Source organism: Musca domestica, unplaced genomic scaffold (assembly GCF_030504385.1).
Source record: "Musca domestica strain aabys unplaced genomic scaffold, Musca_domestica.polishedcontigs.V.1.1 141, whole genome shotgun sequence".
NCBI classification, from domain to species: domain Eukaryota; kingdom Metazoa; phylum Arthropoda; class Insecta; order Diptera; family Muscidae; genus Musca; species Musca domestica.
In genome coordinates, this window is record NW_026712194.1 from 529,513 (window position 1) to 551,828 (window position 22,316).

The 22,316-nt window shown below is 37.2% G+C and overlaps 1 protein-coding gene across 2 annotated transcripts in view; it reads right to left on the minus strand.

Annotated features, from left to right (window-relative positions):
• LOC101888774 (uncharacterized) overlaps positions 1-21,908 on the minus strand; it is a 177,615-nt gene extending 155,707 nt beyond the window's left edge. The window contains exons 1-2 of one of the 2 annotated variants that reach the window (XM_011294932.3): positions 21,379-21,908; positions 19,397-20,313 (exon numbers count right to left, since the gene is read on the minus strand). In XM_011294932.3, coding sequence (XP_011293234.2) covers positions 19,397-20,135 — 739 coding nt within the window. In that variant the 5' untranslated portion in view covers positions 20,136-20,313; positions 21,379-21,908. Of the gene's footprint in view, positions 1-19,396; positions 20,314-21,374 lie in introns of both variants that reach the window. The other variant, XM_011294933.3, reaches the window with a different exon arrangement.
• Positions 21,909-22,316: the final 408 nt, after the last annotated feature.

Genomic DNA, 22,316 nt, shown 5'->3' on the forward strand with positions numbered 1-22,316 from the left:
TTTTCTGTCATAGACTGACGAAAACTCTAAATACGAAATTTGAAATATCACCGGTGAAAAGTCATCGAAATACCTTTGTATGGAGGCTATACAAAGACGTGGGCCTGCATATGCAATACTTAAACGAAATTTGTGTCAACTCCTGTGAACAACGTTCCTAAAATCGTCAAAAAATCGAATATCTGGACCAATATAGACATTTCTGTTCCAGGAGGTAGAGTGCTTAGAAAGAACTTCTAGTATGGATTTTTAAACAATTCCGTTGAAAAATGTAGCTAAGATAATCAAAATACCGATTATAGGGATGTACCGTTGTATGGTGGATATATACGATATCGTGGACTTCAGGAGGTAAAGTACTCAGAAGGAACCCCTTTTGTGGATTTTTCAGACACTTTCATTGAAAATTTTGGCTACATTTGGCAAAATACCGAATTGCAGGTGGCATCGTTATATGGGGTGCTATCTTTGAACTTGACCTTCCTGCAGACAAAAGACTGATCTGGGCAAAATTTTAGTTTCCTATCTTTATTCGTTTTCAATCTAGCTTGATTGCAAAAGAGGGACGGACGCACAGGGCTATACCGTTTTAATCAGATCAATAATATACAGGGTGAGATGAAAAAACTGCAACCAACTTCATACTGCTGTCATTTCAAAGCCACTCGTCCGACAGCTGTCCAACAGGACTCAGCACCATCGCACCCAAGAATGGTTACAAATGAGATTCCTCACTGCATTTCCAGCGCACAATATCCACCAAAATCTCTGGATACCAATCCGTTGGACTATTCTTTCTGGAGTATTTTGGAAAGCAAGGTTGACACTAAAAAAAACAAAATGTCGATCACCTCAAGCAAGCGCTTCGCCGGAAATGGGTCAAAGCAAAGCAACATTCGGGCAGCGTGTGACGATTTCATTGGCCGTTTGAAGGCCATAATTCGTGCAAAAGGTGATCAATTTGAAGAAATCTAAACTTATTCTAAAATTTGTTGCAATTTCCGACATTTTTTGCTTTCATTCAATAAAGTTAAAAAAAATTAAAAATTATGGTGTTTGACTTTGTTGCAGTTTTTTATCTAACCCTGTATGTACTTAGTTAGGTCTAAAATTATTATTTCGACAAGTTACAAACGGCCTGGCGAACTTAATATACCCTCCATTTTAGTATGTGTATGGGGGTTATAAAATATTTGATTTTTATTAATATTTGATTAATACATTTAAAATTGCGAGTCGAATTTTTACCTGATATGAAATGACGAAATTGCGATTCAACCTATTCCATATTGGATACGTGATAGCATGGGTGTATGTGTGAAGCTGATATTTCTCTCAAAAGTTTTGTTTGCTTTAGCAGGAATTTAAGTAAAATATCACAAAGAGCATGAGAACGTGTGTACCTGTGTTTACATATATATATATATATATATCTGTGTGTGTGTGTTGTATTTGTATAATTGTATGATTTGATATTTGGCAATATTTGTCTAAAGGTATGCAGCCAGTAAAATAACAAATAAATGTCTCAGAATCGTATTTATTTTACCGTTTACTATGTATGTGTATGTATGCGTGTGTGTGTTTGTACTTGTGGGCGAATAATCACTTATTCGAACATAAATACAAAACTCCCACATCCTTATACATACACGCATACATGCATGCACACACACACAGACACCTTCTCATCTTCACATACCTATAGACAATTGTAATGCCAAAATAACACTCGGATAAATACAGATTTAAACAAGAATATCAAGCAGATGAATAAAGTTTTGCAGAGAGATAGGAAAAAAGCGAGAGAGAGGGAGAGACAGAGTGTAATAAAGAGAGAGAAAATTAAAGTGAATCGTAGTGTGTTGTTATTTATCTGTAAAGAAGTGAACACTGATTGTTGTTGTATTGCAATCAAGCGCTCATCAAAGCAATGACGAAAACCCAACACAAAAATTGAATATACAATGAGAGAAAATTGAATGTACAATCTAGAGCGGATATAAAATATTCAATTTCATAGAAATTTTTATTCATTTCAGGAATTAGAAGTCCATCAATTTGGGGTTTTGTACAAAATATTTCAAAACTTCTTGTTTTCCAAATAAATGAAATATGTTCATGTATTATTCGAAATGCTCGAAATTCACTCTCTAGTTCCAGTTCGAGAGAGAAGACTCGTGTAAAAAAAAGTAAAAAAACAGAAATCGAGTACACTCCATTTTTATGCCACTCGTATTAAAGCTACTATGCTTTGCTCGCTTTCGAATAGTAGAACTGTTTTTTTCTCCGAGTGTATCCTCGCAAAACAAAACCACTTTTATCAACTACAAATGCATCTTGCACCAGCACAACGCCACTCACATGCACTTATCCTTTGAATGAAGACAAAAGTGAAATAGCTTTCTTTGCCTCAGCTTTAAATACCTTTCAGCACACTTCAAAGCCATGCCGGGGGGGAGGGAGTCGAGTGGTCTCTTTTCGACAAAGCCAAACAGGATGTTGGGGAAGTACTTTGAGGTGTTTTAAGGGAATGTGAGTTGCATTAAATTAATATACATATATACAGAAATTCTCTGGCTCTCCCTCAACCCCTTGCACCCCCTGTTGGCTATTTTTGTTAGATAATTACACCAGCTTAGCTGTATATTCCCAATATAGAGTTGCAGGATTGTATCTCTCTCTCTCTCTCTCATCACAAATTTCGAACTCGTGGATTAAATTCTTTGCCAAACTATTGCTAGGGTCAAATGAAAAGGTTACCCCTCCTGGCCATGGTAACTGATTCAAGATATTTTTAACGTAATTCTCTGGCATTTATTACAAAAATCCTCAACTTTTAAGCCATAATTTTCAAACTTTCTTTGCAAAGTGTCTAGAAATATTAGAAACCAGACATGAATGGTCGTCTGGCCTCAGTTTCTTTTTCCTGAATTTCCCCTCTAAGGTAAAACGTCTTGGGGCCAACGTGTTTGTTCGGCTTTTCTATTCGATATTTGGTCTGTCCTTCCGTCCGTCCCTCCGTCATTGTTGCGTGATTGTATGCCTTGAACTGAATAAATACACAAAGTTTTCAGGCACGCACGTACGTGCAAGTATTCAGTTTCGCAATTTTGAGGCCATATAACATCCTTCGTCTCCATACCACCACATCACCGCACCCCGCCACTCCATTGGCCACGGCCACAAGATGATCCATAAAATGTTTGCAAAAATACAAAAGTGAATGGCAGAACGATTGCGTGGAGTAGAGGTGGAGACAGCGGAGACGGCGGAGGAGGCTAGGTAAACGTTTTAGAAATCTTTAGACGCAGCTAAACAACCGCCAGTCAAGTCTTACAAATAATTGACAAGCCAAACAACTCAAATGCGGAAGCATAAACATGCAAACCTGCCTCCTCTCACTCCCAACACTCCTCCATCTATTCATAGCAACTCGCATAAAATACCTTGAATAGGCGAATCTAAAGGACTTTTGAACAATGGCGTGGTGAGCATACACATACACCCACATACCCACACACATATGGTTTTATTTGGTGGCCCATAAGAAATGCAGAAAGGCTGGCGGTAAGCCGCATTTGAATGGATACCAGAGAGTGATCAAAAGAGAAATGCATTCAAATTACATTTTTCTTTTCTTCAGCAAGGCAAATTTTCAGAACTTAAATAGGTAAGAAAAGAAAATGTACAGAAAGGCTCCATAAAAAGCAATTATCGCTGAAAAGGAATGCAGGAGAAAATTAAATCCTAGAAATTATTTCATCGAAGCTGACAATTAGTTAGTTGCCACAACATGAGATGTCATCCAATTGTGGAGCTTATAAAATATGTGGTAATAGTAAAAAATAAATATTTTGTTTTAAATATCCGAAATTGGTTATCATACTTTTAAGAGTTTCTAATATTTTAAATTCAAATTGCCTTGCAACAAAAATATCCAGTCATCTATTCACACCCCAATAACGAAACATTTCTATAAGCCATTAATTTTCGATAAACAAAACGACAAATTACCAACAAAAACTAAAAACATGACCATGCCAACACACACAAAAGTATGCTCGCAAATACAGGCACAAGCGTTAGCCCAAAACTATGCAATAATTTGTTAAGAACAACAAACCAACAAAATGTGCCAGCAGACACCAGGCAGAACAGCAAACCCTAAATAACCAAATGATTGCACTAAATTTTCTAGCAAATTTTCAAAACAATAAAGGAGTTCAAATTTGGAATTTATGAGGCGGGAGGTGATTTGTATTATTCAGCCAAATTGCAGCCGGGTTAAATTTCAAGTTTTAATTTCAAAAAAATGGGGAACATATTAAATATAAAAATTTCTTTTGTTCAAAGACTTAGGAATCGCAAAGTTATGACAGATATAAGTACTGGAAATTGTGACCCTTTGTGGGTGAGGTACCAGAAGGGGTTGGCAGATATATATGATCTTCACAACATATCCTGCGTTAGCATAAATATTTGGATGTGTGTGAAATTTTAAGGGATGGGTTGGGTGCTTATTTCGCTTTCTTTGGGATCTTGCGTTTATGGAAATATTGAGATGTACAAAGTCTGAATGGAATCCGATGTTAATTTCACGTTTTATGAGCTTTATGGATATTCAACATTTTGAGCCTTTGTGGGGTAGGTATCAAAGGAGACCTTAGCCCTTAGGACCTTAGGACTAGACCTTATGTTAATAAAAGTATTGTGATGTGTTTAATTTGAAGAGAGCCGGATGCTTATTTCGGATTTTATAATCGTTTTGGTTATTCAAAACTTTGACTTTTTGTGGGGGGAGGTGCCAGAAGGAATGGTCCGATCTCTACCATCTTTATAACAGATCTTTCGTTTATGGAAATATTAAGATGTGACATGTCCGAATGGAATTGGATGTTTATTTTGTGTTTTACGAGCTTCATGAATATTCAAAATGTTGACCCTTTGTGTGGGAGGATGCAGTGGACCGATATTTTCCATTTTCGCACCTGGCATAGCACTGATGCAAATATGAGGATTCGCAAAGTTGGAGCAAAATCGGATTATAGCTTCTCTTTCTGTGCAAAAAATATATTTCTTGAAAATTTCGACCTTTTGTGAGGGAGGTACCAGAAGGAGTGGACGAATATATTCCATCTTCACACCAGACTTTGGGTTAATAAAAACATTGTGATGTGTGTAATTTGAAGACAATCGGATTCTTACATCCCACTTTATAAGAGTTATAATTATTTAAAATATTGACCCTTTGAGGCGGAGGTACTTGACGGAGTGGACCGATTTTTGTGCATTTTCTATTTTTGGCCAATATATTTTTCGTGTTCTTATCTGCAATATTGCCAATAACACTATATAACTAAAATCAACGGATTCCATCTGTTAATTTCGAAAAATGTGGAGGGAGGAGCACAGTGTTATATCCCCCCTAAAAAACTTATCATCTTCTTGTAGTCAAAAGCATATCCACAATTCATTTCACTGGCAGATTAGATGATCGTCCCTCCTCCTTTTTTTTTTGTATTTTGTAACACATCTTCAAACAACATGAGATTGTTTGTCCTCCCTCCATGCGAAGAGAGGAAGACGACAATGTTATAAAAAAAAGAAACAAAAAGGAAAATGAGTAAAAGAAAATTATGTTTTCCAACAGTGTTTTGAAGAGACAACAACTACTGATTACAGTTCGTCTAAGCAGCAAATATGTTTGAGTGTGTGTGTGTGTGTGTGTGAGTGTTTGTGGGTTTAACGGATGGGGGAAGAGTAATGTTGTCACTTCCGACTACTTTACAACTACGACTTAATCCACTACTAAAGACCATTTGATGTTCAAAGAATGAAAAAAATAGCGAGGGAATGCGAGAAGAACACACACACACTCACACACAAGGAGGCCATAGTTAACATATCACACAGGAGATACGAGAGGGAGGATGAGGTGGAACAGCAGCATGCATATTTTTACTGGCTCTCCTCATAAATTCAAAATGCGTAGCAGGATGAGACAAAAACAACAAAAACAACAACAACAGCAGCAGAGACAGAAACAGCAATCGCAACAATGACAAGAATAATGACAAAAACGAAGAAAAAGAAACGACAAAGTACTTCACCAGAAGTGAGTGGGCAAGCAAATGAGTCAGTCGAAAGGATGGCTGGCTGGCTGGCTAAGCGTGCTGCTCCTGTAAAAATGTTTGCCTAGGTGTTGCTGTTGTTAGAGTTAATGTTCAGAAAACGAAATGTGATTCTAACACGCCATACGCCACACGAACGCAGAGACACATTCCAACAATATGACGCACTGCAAGCGCATGCTAATGGATCCTCGCGACAAAGGCGACAAAACGAAGTGCGAAGAGAATTTCCAAATACCTAAACGTCCTTGAGCACGAACACATTTCACACTCGAGGCAAGAAAGCCGAGAAGAGCATAACAAGGCAGACGACAACAGCAAAGACATCATCATAACGGTTGTAATGTTGTCGGGCCAAAAGTGTCATGACTGCCACACACACACACACACTCACGATGAACACACGGGCCATCGAAATGCTGAACACCACTTGAATGAGAGAAACACACTCGTTAAGATACTCTTGCAACACCGTCAAGCCGCAGTGGCAGTAGCAGTGGCAATAGCACCAACATCAGCACCGAGATGCTGTTGAAGCCCCGTTCCATGCAGCCGTACAGCCGTTGGCAGTAAAGTTAAGTGATGTGTTCAGAATACACAAACGCACGAACACACACACACAAACATACATACACACTCACACAAACACCGATAAATGCTTAAATCATTTCGAAATTCAGATTGAATGTTACCACGGCATAAAGGCAATCTCGGCAATCTTAAAGATATTGAACAAATTACAAAATTGCTGAGAAAGAGATAAAGTCATCCATACAGCGAAGAGAGTGGGAGCGAGAGAGAGAGAGCAAACACACAGAGAAGTAAAAAATTTTAATTTTGAAAATTATGTTGAAGGTCTTTAAAGGGAAAGTACATATGTTTTTTGTTTCCTTCTGGAGAACATCGAAAACGGAGTGTAACCAAAATGAGAATATTTCATTTTAAGGTCAGGAAAACTGAGCCGTTTAAACTACGCCTAAGTACAACATGAGATCCGCATGAAGATCAGATGTATGTTATGGCGCTTTTCTCTAAAATATAAGCTGAAGCCAGCCTTTAAAAATTGCATAACTTTCCGAATGAAGTCCTTGGCGGGAGAATATTTTTTACAACCTGTCTCTTACTTCTCCGGATTTAGTTTATGTCACGTATGTGTGTCAGCGTAAAGTATACGCCACAGTGGTGGTGTGAAATATGTTACACATGTGTTGCTTTAAAGAAAACATCTGAGAAGTAATCATTTCTAGAATTTTGTTGGAAATGCACCATATTTCAGGGCACAAGAACAACTGGGCCAAGTATTATCCAAAAGTTGCTCATTACACAGGAGCGGTACGAGGAAGGGTTGTCCGATATTGCCCACTTTCTCTTCTAGCTTAAACGAAATAAAAATATTAATGGCAGAAATGGAGGACCTATACATTCCATCTTTGTAACGGATCTTAGTCTAACAGAAATATTTTTAGAGGCGTAAAGTGTATTTACATTCTATGACAGATTTTCAGGGTGAGGTAAAAAAAACTGCAACAAAGTCAAACTCCATAATTTTTTCATTTTCGTTTAAATTCTATTGAATGAAAGCAAAAAATGTAGGAAATAGCATCAAATTTTAGAATAAGTTTAGATTTGTTCGAATTGGTCACCTTTGGCACGTGTCCTGTTGGAATGTCCAAGGTCTGCGCCCAAAATGTTTGCGTGCCCAAGGCTTTAATACACCCTCTACAATATTTTCGCAATAATATTCAACATTTATTCTGATGCCACAATCGATTAATACAAGCGGAGAGCGACCATCAGCTGTTGTGGCGGCCGACACCATCACCCTGACCAGCGCTTGAGTTCTGGTGACCAACCGAAGGTGCACATTTTCAGCTGACCCCTTTGGTAAACACAATCATATTGTGTGTTTACAAACTGCTGGAAAAGGAATTTTTTCCCATCGGAGAAAACCAAATTCAGCAGTTCACCACTTTTGACCAAGCGAAGCAACTCTTTAGCTCTTTTGAGTCTATTTTCTTTCTTCAAAACATCAAAACATTAAAAATTATCTTACAATTAGCGAAAAAATTAAACGTATTACAGGTCTACCACCACCCCGTGCAAAAGGGCCAACTCCCAAAATTCTTTTCAAATTATTATCTCCTACATACCCCAGTAACTTTTTCTAATCGTTAAGGTCTATTCTTTTTAAAAGAATGCCCCTCCAGCGCAACCTTGAACGTGTTTGCCATTTCCTTTCCTCTTGATTTATTGACGCTTTGGTGTTGTTCCTGTTCGTCCGTCATCCTCATCGTCGTCTTCTTTGTCGTCCATGTACGTATTCTATTACCTGAAACAATTTGAACGTTTCTTGTTGATTTCTTTGGGGAAACACATGTCATGTCATGTCAAGCCGAGTCAAAACTGTCAGTGCCATTTGAGTTGTGACTTTGAAATTAATTTTTTGCTCCACTTCTTGGTTTTGTTTTTTTTTTTTTTAAGGCAGTCGTTCAACTTTTTTTGTTGTTGTTTCTCCTGCTTCGCCTTGAAGCGAAAAATGAACGAACGAACGAGCGTATCTGTATAGAATGACAACACCAACTGTGACAGAAGTAAATTGAGTGTGAAGAAAACCGGAAAGGTAGCTTTTGGGCAGAACGATTATTATTGGTTAAGGTATAGCATTACAAGGCTGGAATGCCCAGGTGGAAATTATGGTTTTCCAAATATAAGGAGACAGGTTTTGTTCTAAGAAATAGTGTACAAAAGAATATTGTTAATTCAATTTGATGAACGTTTTGCGGGGGTTTACCAGAATGGGTGGACTGATATTACCCATCTCCCAACTCAATCTAAGTTTGACAATATTAATATGATGTACCAAGATTGGATCAAATCGGATGCTCTCTTCTAGAGTTATCGTGCGCACCAGCCAGCCAGACAGAGGAACGGACGGACATTGCTAGATCGACTCCAAAAGTTCTGAAACGGATTTGGTCCAAAGAGACCTAGAGACCATTATTTCGATGATGCACATTTTGGCCGTATCAAATGATAGACATATGGATGAGGGTATGAAAAAACCAAACTAAATACCCCATTAGACTGAAATAGTTTCCAACTTCTTGCAACACTCATCTTCTTCACACACACATAATCTTCCATTCAGCGATTACATCTTGTAAGGGAAATGTTTAATGTTGCAGAATAAATTTTATGAGCATACAAACAACAAACACAAAATAAGATCATTTTCCTATCTTATAGTTATTTTATCAAATAAACTTCAAACAAAACTAACTTTTAGTGAGTTATCTAAATAAAAAAACAAAAAACAACAACAAAAGCAACAACAACAAGGACAAGGCAAATTTTTATTTACGACAATCTTTAGAAAAGTTATTGTAGTAAAGTTTTTCCCCTAGTCTGCCGTTTCCCCTAGTCGTTGCTCCAGCAAAGGCTCATCTATTTGCCAGAAATAATAACATTTACAGATAAAGCAGGAAAAGAGAAAAAAGAAGAAGGCAGCAAACAACTATATTTTCAAGAGGCTCAACAAAGGAATTTCGTTGTTGTTGTTATTGTTGTCGTCGTTGTTTGCTTGTTTTCAACGAGTAGCTGAAATGGCATACAGCACCAAGTATTCCCCAGAGTGAAATGAAAGCAAAAGTTGTTCGGCAGAAGTGGTAATACAACAAGACAAAAACAACACCAGCCCAAAAAAATAAAAAAAACTTCAAGAAAGTTATACATGTGATTATACTGTACCCCTTCCCCCCAAACCCATTTGAAAAAGAGAGAGGGAGAAAACAACATTTGGATGATTCCAAGAGAAAAGCAAACATTTACGTGACTTAAATTTCACTTAGTCCAAGTTTGTAATTTTTTGTTCTCGTTCTTCTCCCCCCCTCTCCTCGTCTACTTCGTATGTTGTTGGTGTATTTGTTGGCCTACCATCATTACAGAAATATGAAGATGACAAACAAAATCGACCAAAACTTCTCTAATGTACATTAAAATATTTGTTTCGTACAATTGAAATGTAATTTATTTAGCCATACGAACAGAGTACCCTGCGAAGGGCCTCAAAGCATCAGAGAGGGGAGGAAAGAAAGAAGCCGAGCAAAAAAGTTGCAAACTAAACAAAATATCAAGTTCCATTTGCTTGCCAAGAACAAAAAAAAAACAGAATAAAGTTTGCCAAAAAAAAGGAAAGAAGAAAAACAATTTATTTTTCACGTTACAAACATTGCCTATATTTAGGCTGTAGTGGCAAACAAATATGGCATACGTTAAGGCTTTCGAAGGTAAGCAAGCAATATTGCAGAAGATATTCGTAAATCAATTGTGCTTTGAAGCTTGGCACTGAAATGAAAAGAAATACAGGGTGAGACGGAAAAACTGCAACCAACTTCAGACTACTGTAAATTCGAAGCCACTCGTCCGACACCTGTAAAAATTTTTCCAGTGACAGCTCATTATATTATTTACAAGCGTACAAAAGAAGAAAAGGAAGAAAACAGCAACATCAGCAGAGATGGTTCGAAAAGTAAAGAAGCGACTTGATCGAAACCCGCGTCGCAGTGGCCGAAAAATGGCTCGTGAGCTTAACATATCGCAATATTTCATTCGACAAATATTGAAAAATGAGCTCGGGGTAGAGACATAAACAAACAAAATGATCATCTTTACTTGCCAAAGAGGTCAGCGGAAAATGTGCACTCAAGTGCCGGCCATGGTGATGGTGTGGGCCTCCATAACAGCCGATGGTCGCTCTCCGCTCGTATTAATCGACCGTGGCATCAGAATAAATGCCGAATATTATCTCGAAAATATTCTGGAGGGTGTATCAAAGCAAACACTTTGGCCGCACACCTTGGACATTCCAACAGGACTCATCAAAAAAAAGTCTATAAAAAACCGGGCATAGAAGACTACTCTACAAGAGTAGAGTCCTCAAGTGCATTTTGCTCCCACTCAAAAACGAGCAGAGAATACTTGCTCTTATTCTTATGCTTCGAAATAAATTTTTTTTTTTTATTTTTTTAACGGAAAATTTAAAAATCTCCGAAAATCGAGTGAATTTCACTCTATCCCTCTCTCTCACGAGTCGCGCAAAGCACAATCGCTGCATTGGAAAATAGAGTACAGTCGATTTGTTTTTCTACTCTTTCTACATCGAGCGAACTATATTTTTCTATTCCACTTGAACTGGAGTAAAATTCACTCGAATTTCGGAGCTCGGCTTAAAATTTATCGTTCACATTTTGGGTTTCAGAGAATCGCTATGAAATTGATAATTTAGTATGGAATTAAAAATTATTAGTCTGTTCCAGAACTGCACCTGCAACTTACTATGATAACCGATTTTTCCTTTATGACATGGGAAAAAAATGCAAAACTAGTAGATTCTTGCAGGTTCTGGAAGAGAGCATATGTTAACGGTTTTTATTCAATCTTCCTTGTTTTCATTTACAAACTTATATAAATTTTTGGATTCAACCTAGACAACATGTATAAACATGTGTGTAAACCTAGTACAAACCCATGCGTACAAATGACATCATAAATTATGCGTCTAATGGTCGATAAGCTAATATTCAATTAAACCTTATTTTCAAAACATGTGTCCATGTGTTTTTTTTTATACCCAACTGAATTACACATAAACCTATTCGAAAAATGTTATTTCATTAGCACGTCATATAACCAACTTAAGGCATGTTTATGGTGTTTACACTTAATTTGATTTACGTGACAATTTTTAAAGCTGCTACTCGTTTTTTCTTCTTTTTTGTTTTTTGAGGTACTGCCCAGTTTGGTAGCCACATTTTGCAAAGAAACGAAAAAAAAAACAGGCGAACAAACCAAACGAACATTTCAACAATTCAACCAAAGTGTTTTCGGGAGGACAACAGCAACAGCAACAGAAACACATAAACCAAACCATAGATCTTCCGGCTGGCTTTGGTGTCCGTGTCCGTGTTGGCGTTGCTGTTGCTGTTGTTTGCCACACTCCGTATGCGGTTGCATATTATTTTGAGAAATGGCAGAGTAATAAATAAATTAATTTGGCTAGTTGTTGCCAAGAATTTTCGACCATTTCAACCACAAATACCGCCGTAACCAAAAAACATTGGTTTCCAACAAGTCATAGACTCACTCTCGGAGTTGTCCACGAGGTCGGGCAACAACATTGGCATTCCCAACTAAGTTGTTGTCGTCGTCGTCGTCGTCATTGCCGCCGTCGTTTGGTTGGAAAACAGTGGAAAACCCAAATGAAGGCACAACAGACAAACTCACTGGAGCAGACCATACCAGACCAGTCAGACCGCATCAGACAAAATGCCAAAAGAAAACGGGAAAAGTTTGGAAATTTTCCGAGTTGCAAGTGTGTGTGTATGTGTGTGTCTCACACAGCAACACTAACACATACCAACAAAAGAAAACTATGAAAATGATAATAATGATTACAACTAGTGTGTCGAACATTTATGTAACGCCTCTCCTTACCACCCATCCACCCACCTCCCGCCACAACTCGACAGACAAAGACAATAAACTTTTGAAAAGTTTAATTGTTTTTTTGCTTTTTCTTCTTCGTCGGAATTTCTCTGAGCTCGACAAAAAACGAAAACAACAGCAGCAAAGAATATTTACAGTTTATAACTGGAACAGCTAATATTTATGCAAAACACAATAGATTCATGCTTGGCGATTGTTTCGCTGCAACGAGGAAAACGAAAAAACAAAACACTTTTCACCATCTCCATTAAGAAAGTTTTGGCCAACACTTTAGGAGAAGAAAGATGCAAAAAAACGGACAAACTTTGTGACCAGTAGTTATGTCGGCGAATAGTTCTTGTTTTTGTTAGTTGAGCTGTTGACGAAAAAGAGAAGCATTACCTCCGAAATGAAAGAGAAACCTATTCATGGCTCAGGGCTGACATGACAAATTATTGGATGTCCCTACATCTCGGCTTGATAGAAAGGTCTGATTATTTTATCAAATCTAAATCTATCGCGAAAATATTCTGGAGGGTGTATTAAAGCTTTGGGCACGCAAACAGACCTTGACATTCCAACAGGACTCAGCACCATTGCACTCAGCACGCTCCAACCAAGAATGGTTACAAAATAAGGTTCCTCGCTTCCTTTTCAGCGCACAATGACCACCAAAATCTCCGTATACCAATCCGTTGGACTATTGTGTCTGGAGTATTTAGGAAAGCAAGGTTGGCACTAAAAAATACCACCTTAAGCAAGCGCTTCGCCGGAAATGGGCCAAAATACCGCAGAGCAGCGTGTGATGGTTTCATGCATTGGCCGTTTGAAGGCCAAAATTCGTGGCAAAGGTGACCAATTCGAACAAATCTAAACTTATTCTAAAATTTGATGCTATTTACGACATTTTTTGGTAAAGCTAAAATTTTGCAGAGACCAGTCATTTGTCTGTAGTTTAGTTTAAAGATGGGCTATATCGGTCCACGATATCGGTACCACCCGCTATTCGGTATTTTGATGATTGCAACCAAATATTTCTATGAAATTATCTGAATATCCACACAAGGCGTTTCTTCTGTGTACTTTACCCCCTGGAAGTCTATATAGGTCCATCGTATAGCCCACACACAACGGCACTCCCGATATTCGACATTTTGACGATTTTATATACATTAATAACCAGAGCTGTTTCAAATTTCGTACTTAGAGTTCGTAATGGGAACTAGAGTCTATGCCAGAAAATTATCTATGTGGATCCTGGTCTTCGTGTGGGACCCATATATCAGTACCCTCGATATTCGGTATTTTGACGATTTTAGGTACAATATTCACCGAAATTGTTTGAAATTTCGTATTTGAAGACCCCAACATAACGGCTACTTTAAAGAATTTCTTTATTATTTATTTTCTTTTTTTTTTCAAAATTTCCAAATTCGTTCCAAATGGTGGAGGGTATTCAAAGTTCTTGTTTCATTTCATATTTCTGTAGAACAAGAAACCACCCCTGTTTTGCCCTGACTTTGAATTCAAATGCGAGCCATCCACCCATTACTAATTAAGCAATAAATTCTCTCTTAAGCCTTTAATGTTATTATTTTTATCATTTAAATAATTATTGTCGCTGTTTTTTAGGTTGAAACAATAATAACTAATTTGTTGAAAACAAAACAACAGCTGGAAAAAAGCAGGTATAAATCACAACAACATAAAATACAGATTATTGGCTAGTATCGATTTCGGCAAACATATTCAATGACTGCCGTTTTTTTGATACAGTGGTATTACAAACAGCAACAACAACAAACAATAATAGTAATATATTGGAAATGTACAGTGGGCAGATGTGACAAAGAAATCACCTACAAATTAAACCCAATAAAAATGAAGAAAAAAAACACTGTTCTGAAATCAGAACAAAAAAAATAGATGTGGAAAAACATTTTTGGGGACGGTCACGTTTTAAAATTTCATGAAAAATATATATATTTGGATTTTGACACTTCCATCGTGTCTCCAAAGGGATCTGATCTATTGAAATTGTCCACCCATAGCTACATTTTATTTCACTTGTTTCCCATATCTCTCTCCCTCTCTCTCTCTCTCTTTACCACAATAGAGTGCATCCATATTTGATTTCAATATTAAGCTAAATACAATCTCATATGATAATGCCACAACATCGTGTCTGTGTGCGGCTATGTATGGAGGTGTGTCTGTACACATGTGGTGTGTGGCCAATAGCATGCCACAGCAATTATATAATTTATTTTAATTTTATTCATCGTTAATTATCAATTTTAGACTAATTAAATTAGTTGTTTGCACAGGCTAAATACAAATTTAACAACTCGCCTCAAATCCCGAGCAAAAACTGTCACAGCGAACCAAAACAAGTGAATTGCATACCTTGTGGCGCATACAACACACATACATAGAGATACATAATGCAATGCTGGGTTTTGGGGCGTATGCGTGTGTGTGTGTGTTTTTGTTTCTGTTACAGATAGTAAATATATTACTGATGCTTTTGTAGTTGTTATCATCATCACATTTCTTGTTGTTGTTGCTGCTGCTATTAGCGTGTGCATGTGTGTGTGCGTGTGTGTTTAGGCCGATAATTAGTTTTTGCCATTTCAAAGTCGTTATAATCAAAGCCACTCTGATTCTGTTTGCAAATGGAAATTTATATCATACGCTCACAAAATTATTACATGATGATATATATATGGATACCATATGATAGCAGGTCCGGCGGATACATCAAGCGCGTGGCAGCCGGGGACGAGGGCAATTTCACAAATTGTTATTTTTCCCCGCAACTCATTTGTTTTTCATACGAATTACCATTGGAAGCCTTAATCTAAATGGCAATTTCCATAATATTTCCATATTTTTATAATTTTGAGGTTCCAAAATGAATTTCGAATGAATAAATACAATCAATGGACCACTCCGGCAGACCACATCAATTGCCATAATAGCAATTATCACTGTAACAATCAAGGATGATGATGGTGATGATGATGACGATGACGATAATAATGAAACTCCAAAGTCAAATGTCTAATACAAAAGGACAATGGGCATGTGTGAGTGTGTGTGTGGTGTGCATTCTGCATGTGTATGCAGCTTATTGTGTTCAAATAAATGGTTACAATTATGAAAATTATATTCATATTTAAATACATTCGAAATCTGATTTAATGATACATTTTTTTGGAAATCAACATTTTTTTATATTTGCCTATTCTCGAACCAAATGGTATTTCGCAATATTAAAAACGGGAATTGTTTTATATGTGGACATGGGTATGAACATAACAATGACCTTCAAAGGAACGGATTGAAATCTCGGACCTTTAAAGCAATTGTTATTGGTCAACAAATTCCCGGGTCCATTGTTGGTTCCCGTGTAGTTTTCTGAGAAAGATCAGCTGATGTGTGGGTCAGCTGATTTTGCTACGAGCGAGAAACTGAACTGGTGCTAAATAATCATTTTTGCGGTAGAAGTGAAACATATGAAATGTACAGGGTGTCACACCATCACGCTTGAATTCCATTACGAATAAATTTTTTTTCTGGAAAACTCTCATCAAAATGCTTTTGTACGCTTGTAAACAATATAATGAGCTGCCACTGGAATAATTTTAAAAGCTGTCGGACGAGTGGCATGGAAATGACATCAGTTTGAAGTTGGTTGCAGTTTTTTCATCTCAACCTGTTTAAAACATTTCTTGGGAGCGCCTAAAGTTGTGCTATAAAAATGCAAAAAAAGTGTCCCTTTGTATTTGTCTTTAAAACAATGTGTAGTCTGATCTTTAGTTCTCTGAAAGTGAAAACAAAATCCAATAGAAGTACAAGGTGGTGAGCAATTACCAAATTCTTGTTGTTTTTAAAAATTTCAATTTTCTTTTTTGTTTTCAAATGTTCAAATATTTTTGTGTTAACAAAGGGAAAGTAGCAGTTTCCAATTTTATAGAAACATATTGTAAATATAAAAAATGTTCCATGTGAAAACTGAAAGTATGCCCCTCACGCCAACAATATTCAAAAAAAAAAAAACTAATGAACCACCGTTTTTGTTTTCCTTTAATTCCGATGGACAGACAGACACTCTGCTGGAGCTCCTCTGGGTCGTTGTAGACTTCCAATGTGCTGCCGTAGCATTTAGCAACTCATCAAATTTCAATTAGTTTTTCCCCGTTTTCTAGGAGGAAAAAAATTATGACAAAACTTGTCTTTGTTACTGTTATTGTTGTCGGCAACAATATCATAGTTCGTTAGATTGTAGTTTTTTTTTTTTGCTTTGTTTCAATCATTTGTTGTCTTTTCTGTTTATCTTCTCAGCATTGCCGACGACTTGGCAACATTTGTTGTTCCTGTGTCTTTGGGCCAATTAAAGAAGTTTTCTTAACAAAAGTGAAACTCTTATTGCCACCGTCAGGCAGGCAGTCAGTCAGTCAGTCTCTATCACGCTCATCAACTCGCTCATCTTGACACGGTTTAAGGTAAACTTGGCGAACAGGAACTGGTGAATGGCTAAAAGTTACTCATTTACATGATATCTGTGCCGAGCTGTGTCTATTTTTAAGCCGGATGATTGTCTCTTATACCCTGATGCTGATGCGGATGCTTTGTCTTCCTGTAACACCGTCTGCCCTTCCATCCATTCCGTCCATTTAGTCAAGGAAATATAACTTCGTTCGATACTTTCTCCTAAATATGCCAAGGAGTGGCAGCAGTGGCAGAGCGAAGAAATGTTATTATACAGCAATTAATTAACCATGCTTTCATTAACTCGTTCAGCTCGTGCTTCTCTCTGGCCTTATCCCTTTCGGCTTAAAATAAAATGACTAGAAGAAAGAATGAAAACTTTGCACAAGAAATAATTCCTACAAAACAAATCTTGCTTTACGAAACGGCTTCATGGACTTTGAGAGGATATTGTGTATAATGCCGATGTTGAGGAGTATGCCGACGTTGCAGGTGGTGGTGGTGGTGGTGGGGTTGGCTTCGCAGACAGATATACAAATAGAAAATTTTCTTCATTGTCCATGCCCAAAAGAATGCTGTATTGTAGCAGCGAAAGCCTTAAAGTATTCCACGGTATCCACGTGACAACAGCCCTTTGTTTAGACATTTCAAATGAAACGTTCAAATTAACGGAATGCCATTCCGAGGACTTTTAAAACAAGTATCTTATCTTTTTCCATAATGAACGCGTTCTTCCATATTCTTGACCTTCAACTTTGGCAAGTTGTGGCCTAACTGCTGTCAATTATAAATTCTTCACAACTTTTAAACTAATTAGGAAAAGAGTTAATAAATCCAGTTGGCTTATTTAGGTCACGGTTTCTGTTTACGACTTCAATTGAGGGAAATATTTTTATGAGGTCCTATTTGCCTGAATATTTAATTCAGATTACACATTCTGTTAGTGTCATATGCAAAATAACATTATCGCATTTTACATATATAAGATCTTTATAACATACTTTTGATCTCTCCGAACTAATCTAAAGCTTAAAAGACAGGTCTGTTCCAGAACTGCAAGAATGTAAAAGTTTTTACTCGGACAACCGATTTTCCCTTTATGATATCGAAAAAAATTGCAAAACTTGTAGATTCTGGCAGGTACTGGGATAGAGCATACAGGATGAGAGGACAGACTGCTGTTATTTCTAAGGCACTCGTCCGACAGCTTTTAAAATCATTCCAGTGGCAGCTCATTATATTGTTTACAAGCGTACAAAAGCATTTTGGTGAGAATTTTCCAGAAAAAAATGTTATTCGTGATGGAATTCAAGCGTGATAGTGTGATTTCTTTATATTTGACTGGAAAACCACAAGTGACTATCGTTATGGCGTTTGACTTTGGTTCAGTTCTTTATGTCACCCTGTATGGTATGCGGTTGATTAAAAACTACGCCAACAGGGCTTTCATGCATTCAAGCTCTCTTATTCTGGAAAGCATTAATAGACAATCTAATTTCACGTGGGAAAATACCAATAACGTGTCTCCGCTGGTACCTGTCTTGATTTTTACGTTAGCACCTCTCATGGAATTCACAGGGGCTAGTTTGGAATTCAGATGAACAATCCTTTGATTGATAATGTGATTTGTTTAAGTGTAGGTTAGGTTTAGGATAAGTTAGATTTAAGGTAAATAAATGAGACATGCTCTCAAACACTGTAGTGCCGGAAGCAAACACGATACACACATTTAGACAATAATTGTAGTTTTCATGCATTTCTTTCATCATTTCTAAATTGTAAACACTGAATTGAATTGGATGGCGCCTAAAAGTGTACTATAAATATTCCACAACTACTTGAGCTGTAAATATAGAAAGTAAATAAGCAATAAGATAGAACAGCCATAATTCACTCTCCATTGAGAAAGAGAGAAAGAGAGTTACTCTTAAATATTTCGGGTGTGTGTGCGTTAAAAGTAATTGCACATGGATATGTTTCCATTTGACGCTCTATTAGCCTGTTTTTTTAATCATTTTTGGAGATTAGCCCACCCGGTGTACGGACGCTATTTCAAACAATATTTTTGCCAGCAAAATTCAAACACTTCCCAACAATATGCTATATACTATACAAGAAAAAAACATATACACAATAAACAAGTGTTTCCCACCTGAACAATGTGTTGCCCCCTTTTCTTGCCCCTCTCAGTTTACCAAACCCCTCCCCACTCTCAATGCCTGCCTACAAACAAGACAATTTACAGAAGACGGAAAAAAAAAACCTAACCTAACTCAAGAACTTACCTCGTTTTTGCGGCTGTTGTATTGACGAAGATGGTGATGGTATACATTGGACAAATACCAATGACGATATTGCAATCCATAGCCAAAGGCAAAATATCCAAGTGGAGGAAGCACCCAACAATGACCGCTGCCAACAGCACGGAGAACTATTGATGTGTCCTTTCCTGCTGCGACGGCTGCAGCTGCTGCTACTGCTGTCGTTATGTTTACAAGCTTTTATGTTGTTGGCAGTGATGTTGAAATTGTTGCCGATACTGGTGGTGATGGTGCTGTTGCTTTTGGTGTTGCTGTTGCTGTCGCCGTTCCATTCAACGGCTGCTAGTTGGCTATAATATTGTTTGCTGTTGTCGATTCGAGCTACTTTGCTGTTGTTAGTGTTCGTATTATGTTGGAGTTCTCCATGAGCACAAGTCGTTGGCGGTGACAATGGCCGAGATGATGTTGGTGGTTTTCTTGCTGATGTTGTTGCTTTATATATACACTCATTTTTTATGTTGTTTGGTTGTGGTATTGTTGTTGTTGTTTTTGTTATTGTTATGTCATTGGATTTATTAAAATTGATATTTTGCCACAATGGCAATAATAACCGAGTTGAAGACGACAACGACAATCTCGACGAGGATGACAATTTTCTTTTCATAGTTGAGCTGGAGCTTGAGCTTGACGTTAGCATTGGCATTGGTGTTGGTGTTGCTGTCGTTTTTGTTTTTGTTGATGTCGTCGTACGTTTAAACATCATAATTGTTGCGTTTATCCGGGTAATCTCTCTTGTTTACTTACTTCTTTGTCAGTTACTTAAAGAGAACAACAACAAATCCAATTTGTGGCTGCTTGACAAGACCGTATTGTTTGTGTCTTTGTTTTTCTTGCAGTTCCGTTTTGTTCGATACAATTGTCACTTTTCAAACTAAAATTGCCTTTGAAAAAATGGGAATCTATGAAAATGGGCGCCTGCTTAGAGTTGAACAAAATTACACTTGCGGAGTGGCATATTGGTGTGATATACACTTGGGGGAATGCTAGTTTAACCCGGCTATACCAATTGTAAGTATTGGTATACACTTACATTGACGCTTCTATCGTGACGTTTTTAAAACGAACAATGGAAAACAGGGTCTATAAGGAATTGGGAAATGCTACATTTGGAAGAATTTAATAAGTTTTAATTATGAAGTTTATGGTTAAATTGGTATAGGACCCTTAACTACTTTCGGCAATAATGAGCTATGTTGGACTCTAGATAGCGGTGTACGAAACTTATAAAAACTAATGGAGTTGAAGTACTGGTCTTTTATTTTCATTTTGAAACGACATACAAATACAGACTCCAAAATTCAGACCCTTTCTGATTTAGCTTGTACGAAATTACGTTTTACTTCCAACCAGGTGGTCAGAGAACGATCAACAACTTTTTGCGTACAGTAGAATGTGACATCGAAATTCTTCAATTTGGTTTCCAGAATTACTTGCTAAACAAAAGCTGGCAGGGCAGGGCCGTCGGAAATTTGAACCTCTTTAGATGTATGTTATTTACATATATTGTAGGCCTTAAATCGATCCCTTAATCCCGGTTTAAGATCCCTCGTAACATTGGAAATAATTAAATATGGTTTACAGTCCATTGGAGTTAACCAACTAAAGGACAAAAAAAACTAATATTCAGTCACATCTCACAGCGGATAAATTTGGTATAAATTCGGTTTGACAGTACCATATTATTGCATGAAAAAAAAAAATGTCATGCAGTCTATTCCATTCAAAAAAGGACACCAACTACATGCCCTCATTCACAACATCCTTGCACGTGTATTACTCAAGGAAAAAAAGACGAAAAACAATAACAGGATGTGAAAAACTAACGCAGAAATGGAAGTAAATGACTTTGAATAATAGTTTGCCATTTGAATTGTGGTGACACACTCAAGTTTCCCATGTAATTGTGTTAATTTACATTTTTTATTCGCACACACACACTCACATACATAATGTACATATATTAATTTGTTGGTGCACAAAAATTCACTTTCGATTGAATGCCACGACTGGAAAATGAACGCACCGATTTTCCAACTGTGATTGCGCAATTCATCCGCGGACCGTTAGCAAAAGCGAACCGACGAGCTCAAACTTTATTTGATGACTGAAACTAAAATCACATCAGCATTAACATCGTCATCATCATCATCATCATAACAAACGGAACATACGACGCGACAGACGAGTGATACAATCTTGTCGGGCAGCAGTGGTAGTAAACGAACGAAGCAAACGGAAGAAGAACAAGAAGAAGAAGGACGAAAACAAAAGAAGGAAACCAAATAAAAACCGAAGCAACACAGCCCCAGTCGTCCGTCCGTCCGATGAGAAAGCTTCTCTTCTTGTTTTTATTTTTGTTTTTCGTTTGTTTTGTTAAAGCGGACTCTGTAGTCATACGTTATGTTTTGGCAGTGTGTCCATTTGTTAAACCGTAATCCAGATTCGCACACAAATCGAACAGACCAACGCGCCACTCACGAGTTCATCTAAAACTAAACTTCATCACAAGATGAACGATGCTTAAATATGTGAGACGAACCGGTTAAGCTTTATTTTGGCAAACACTTTTGAAAGTTTCAATTGTTTACGTGAGAAAGTTTTGCACATGTTTGTGATATAAATGTATCTCTCCCTGTAACTCTTTGAAATTCTCAGAGCTTCAAACAAGTGAAAGCTTCTGATAGGAGAAAGTGTATGTATGCTTTTTTTGGGACAGAAGGGGAAATAGATTCGTATGTATCAGTGATATATTCGAAAAATTCAATTTTTTAAAACTTTTAAAATAAAGCTGTAAAAAGTCGTTAAGTAACGAAAATATCTAAAAACAAGTAAAAAAATAGTTCGGCCAGGCTTGGTAAAAAAAAACTTTCTATATAAAAGTATC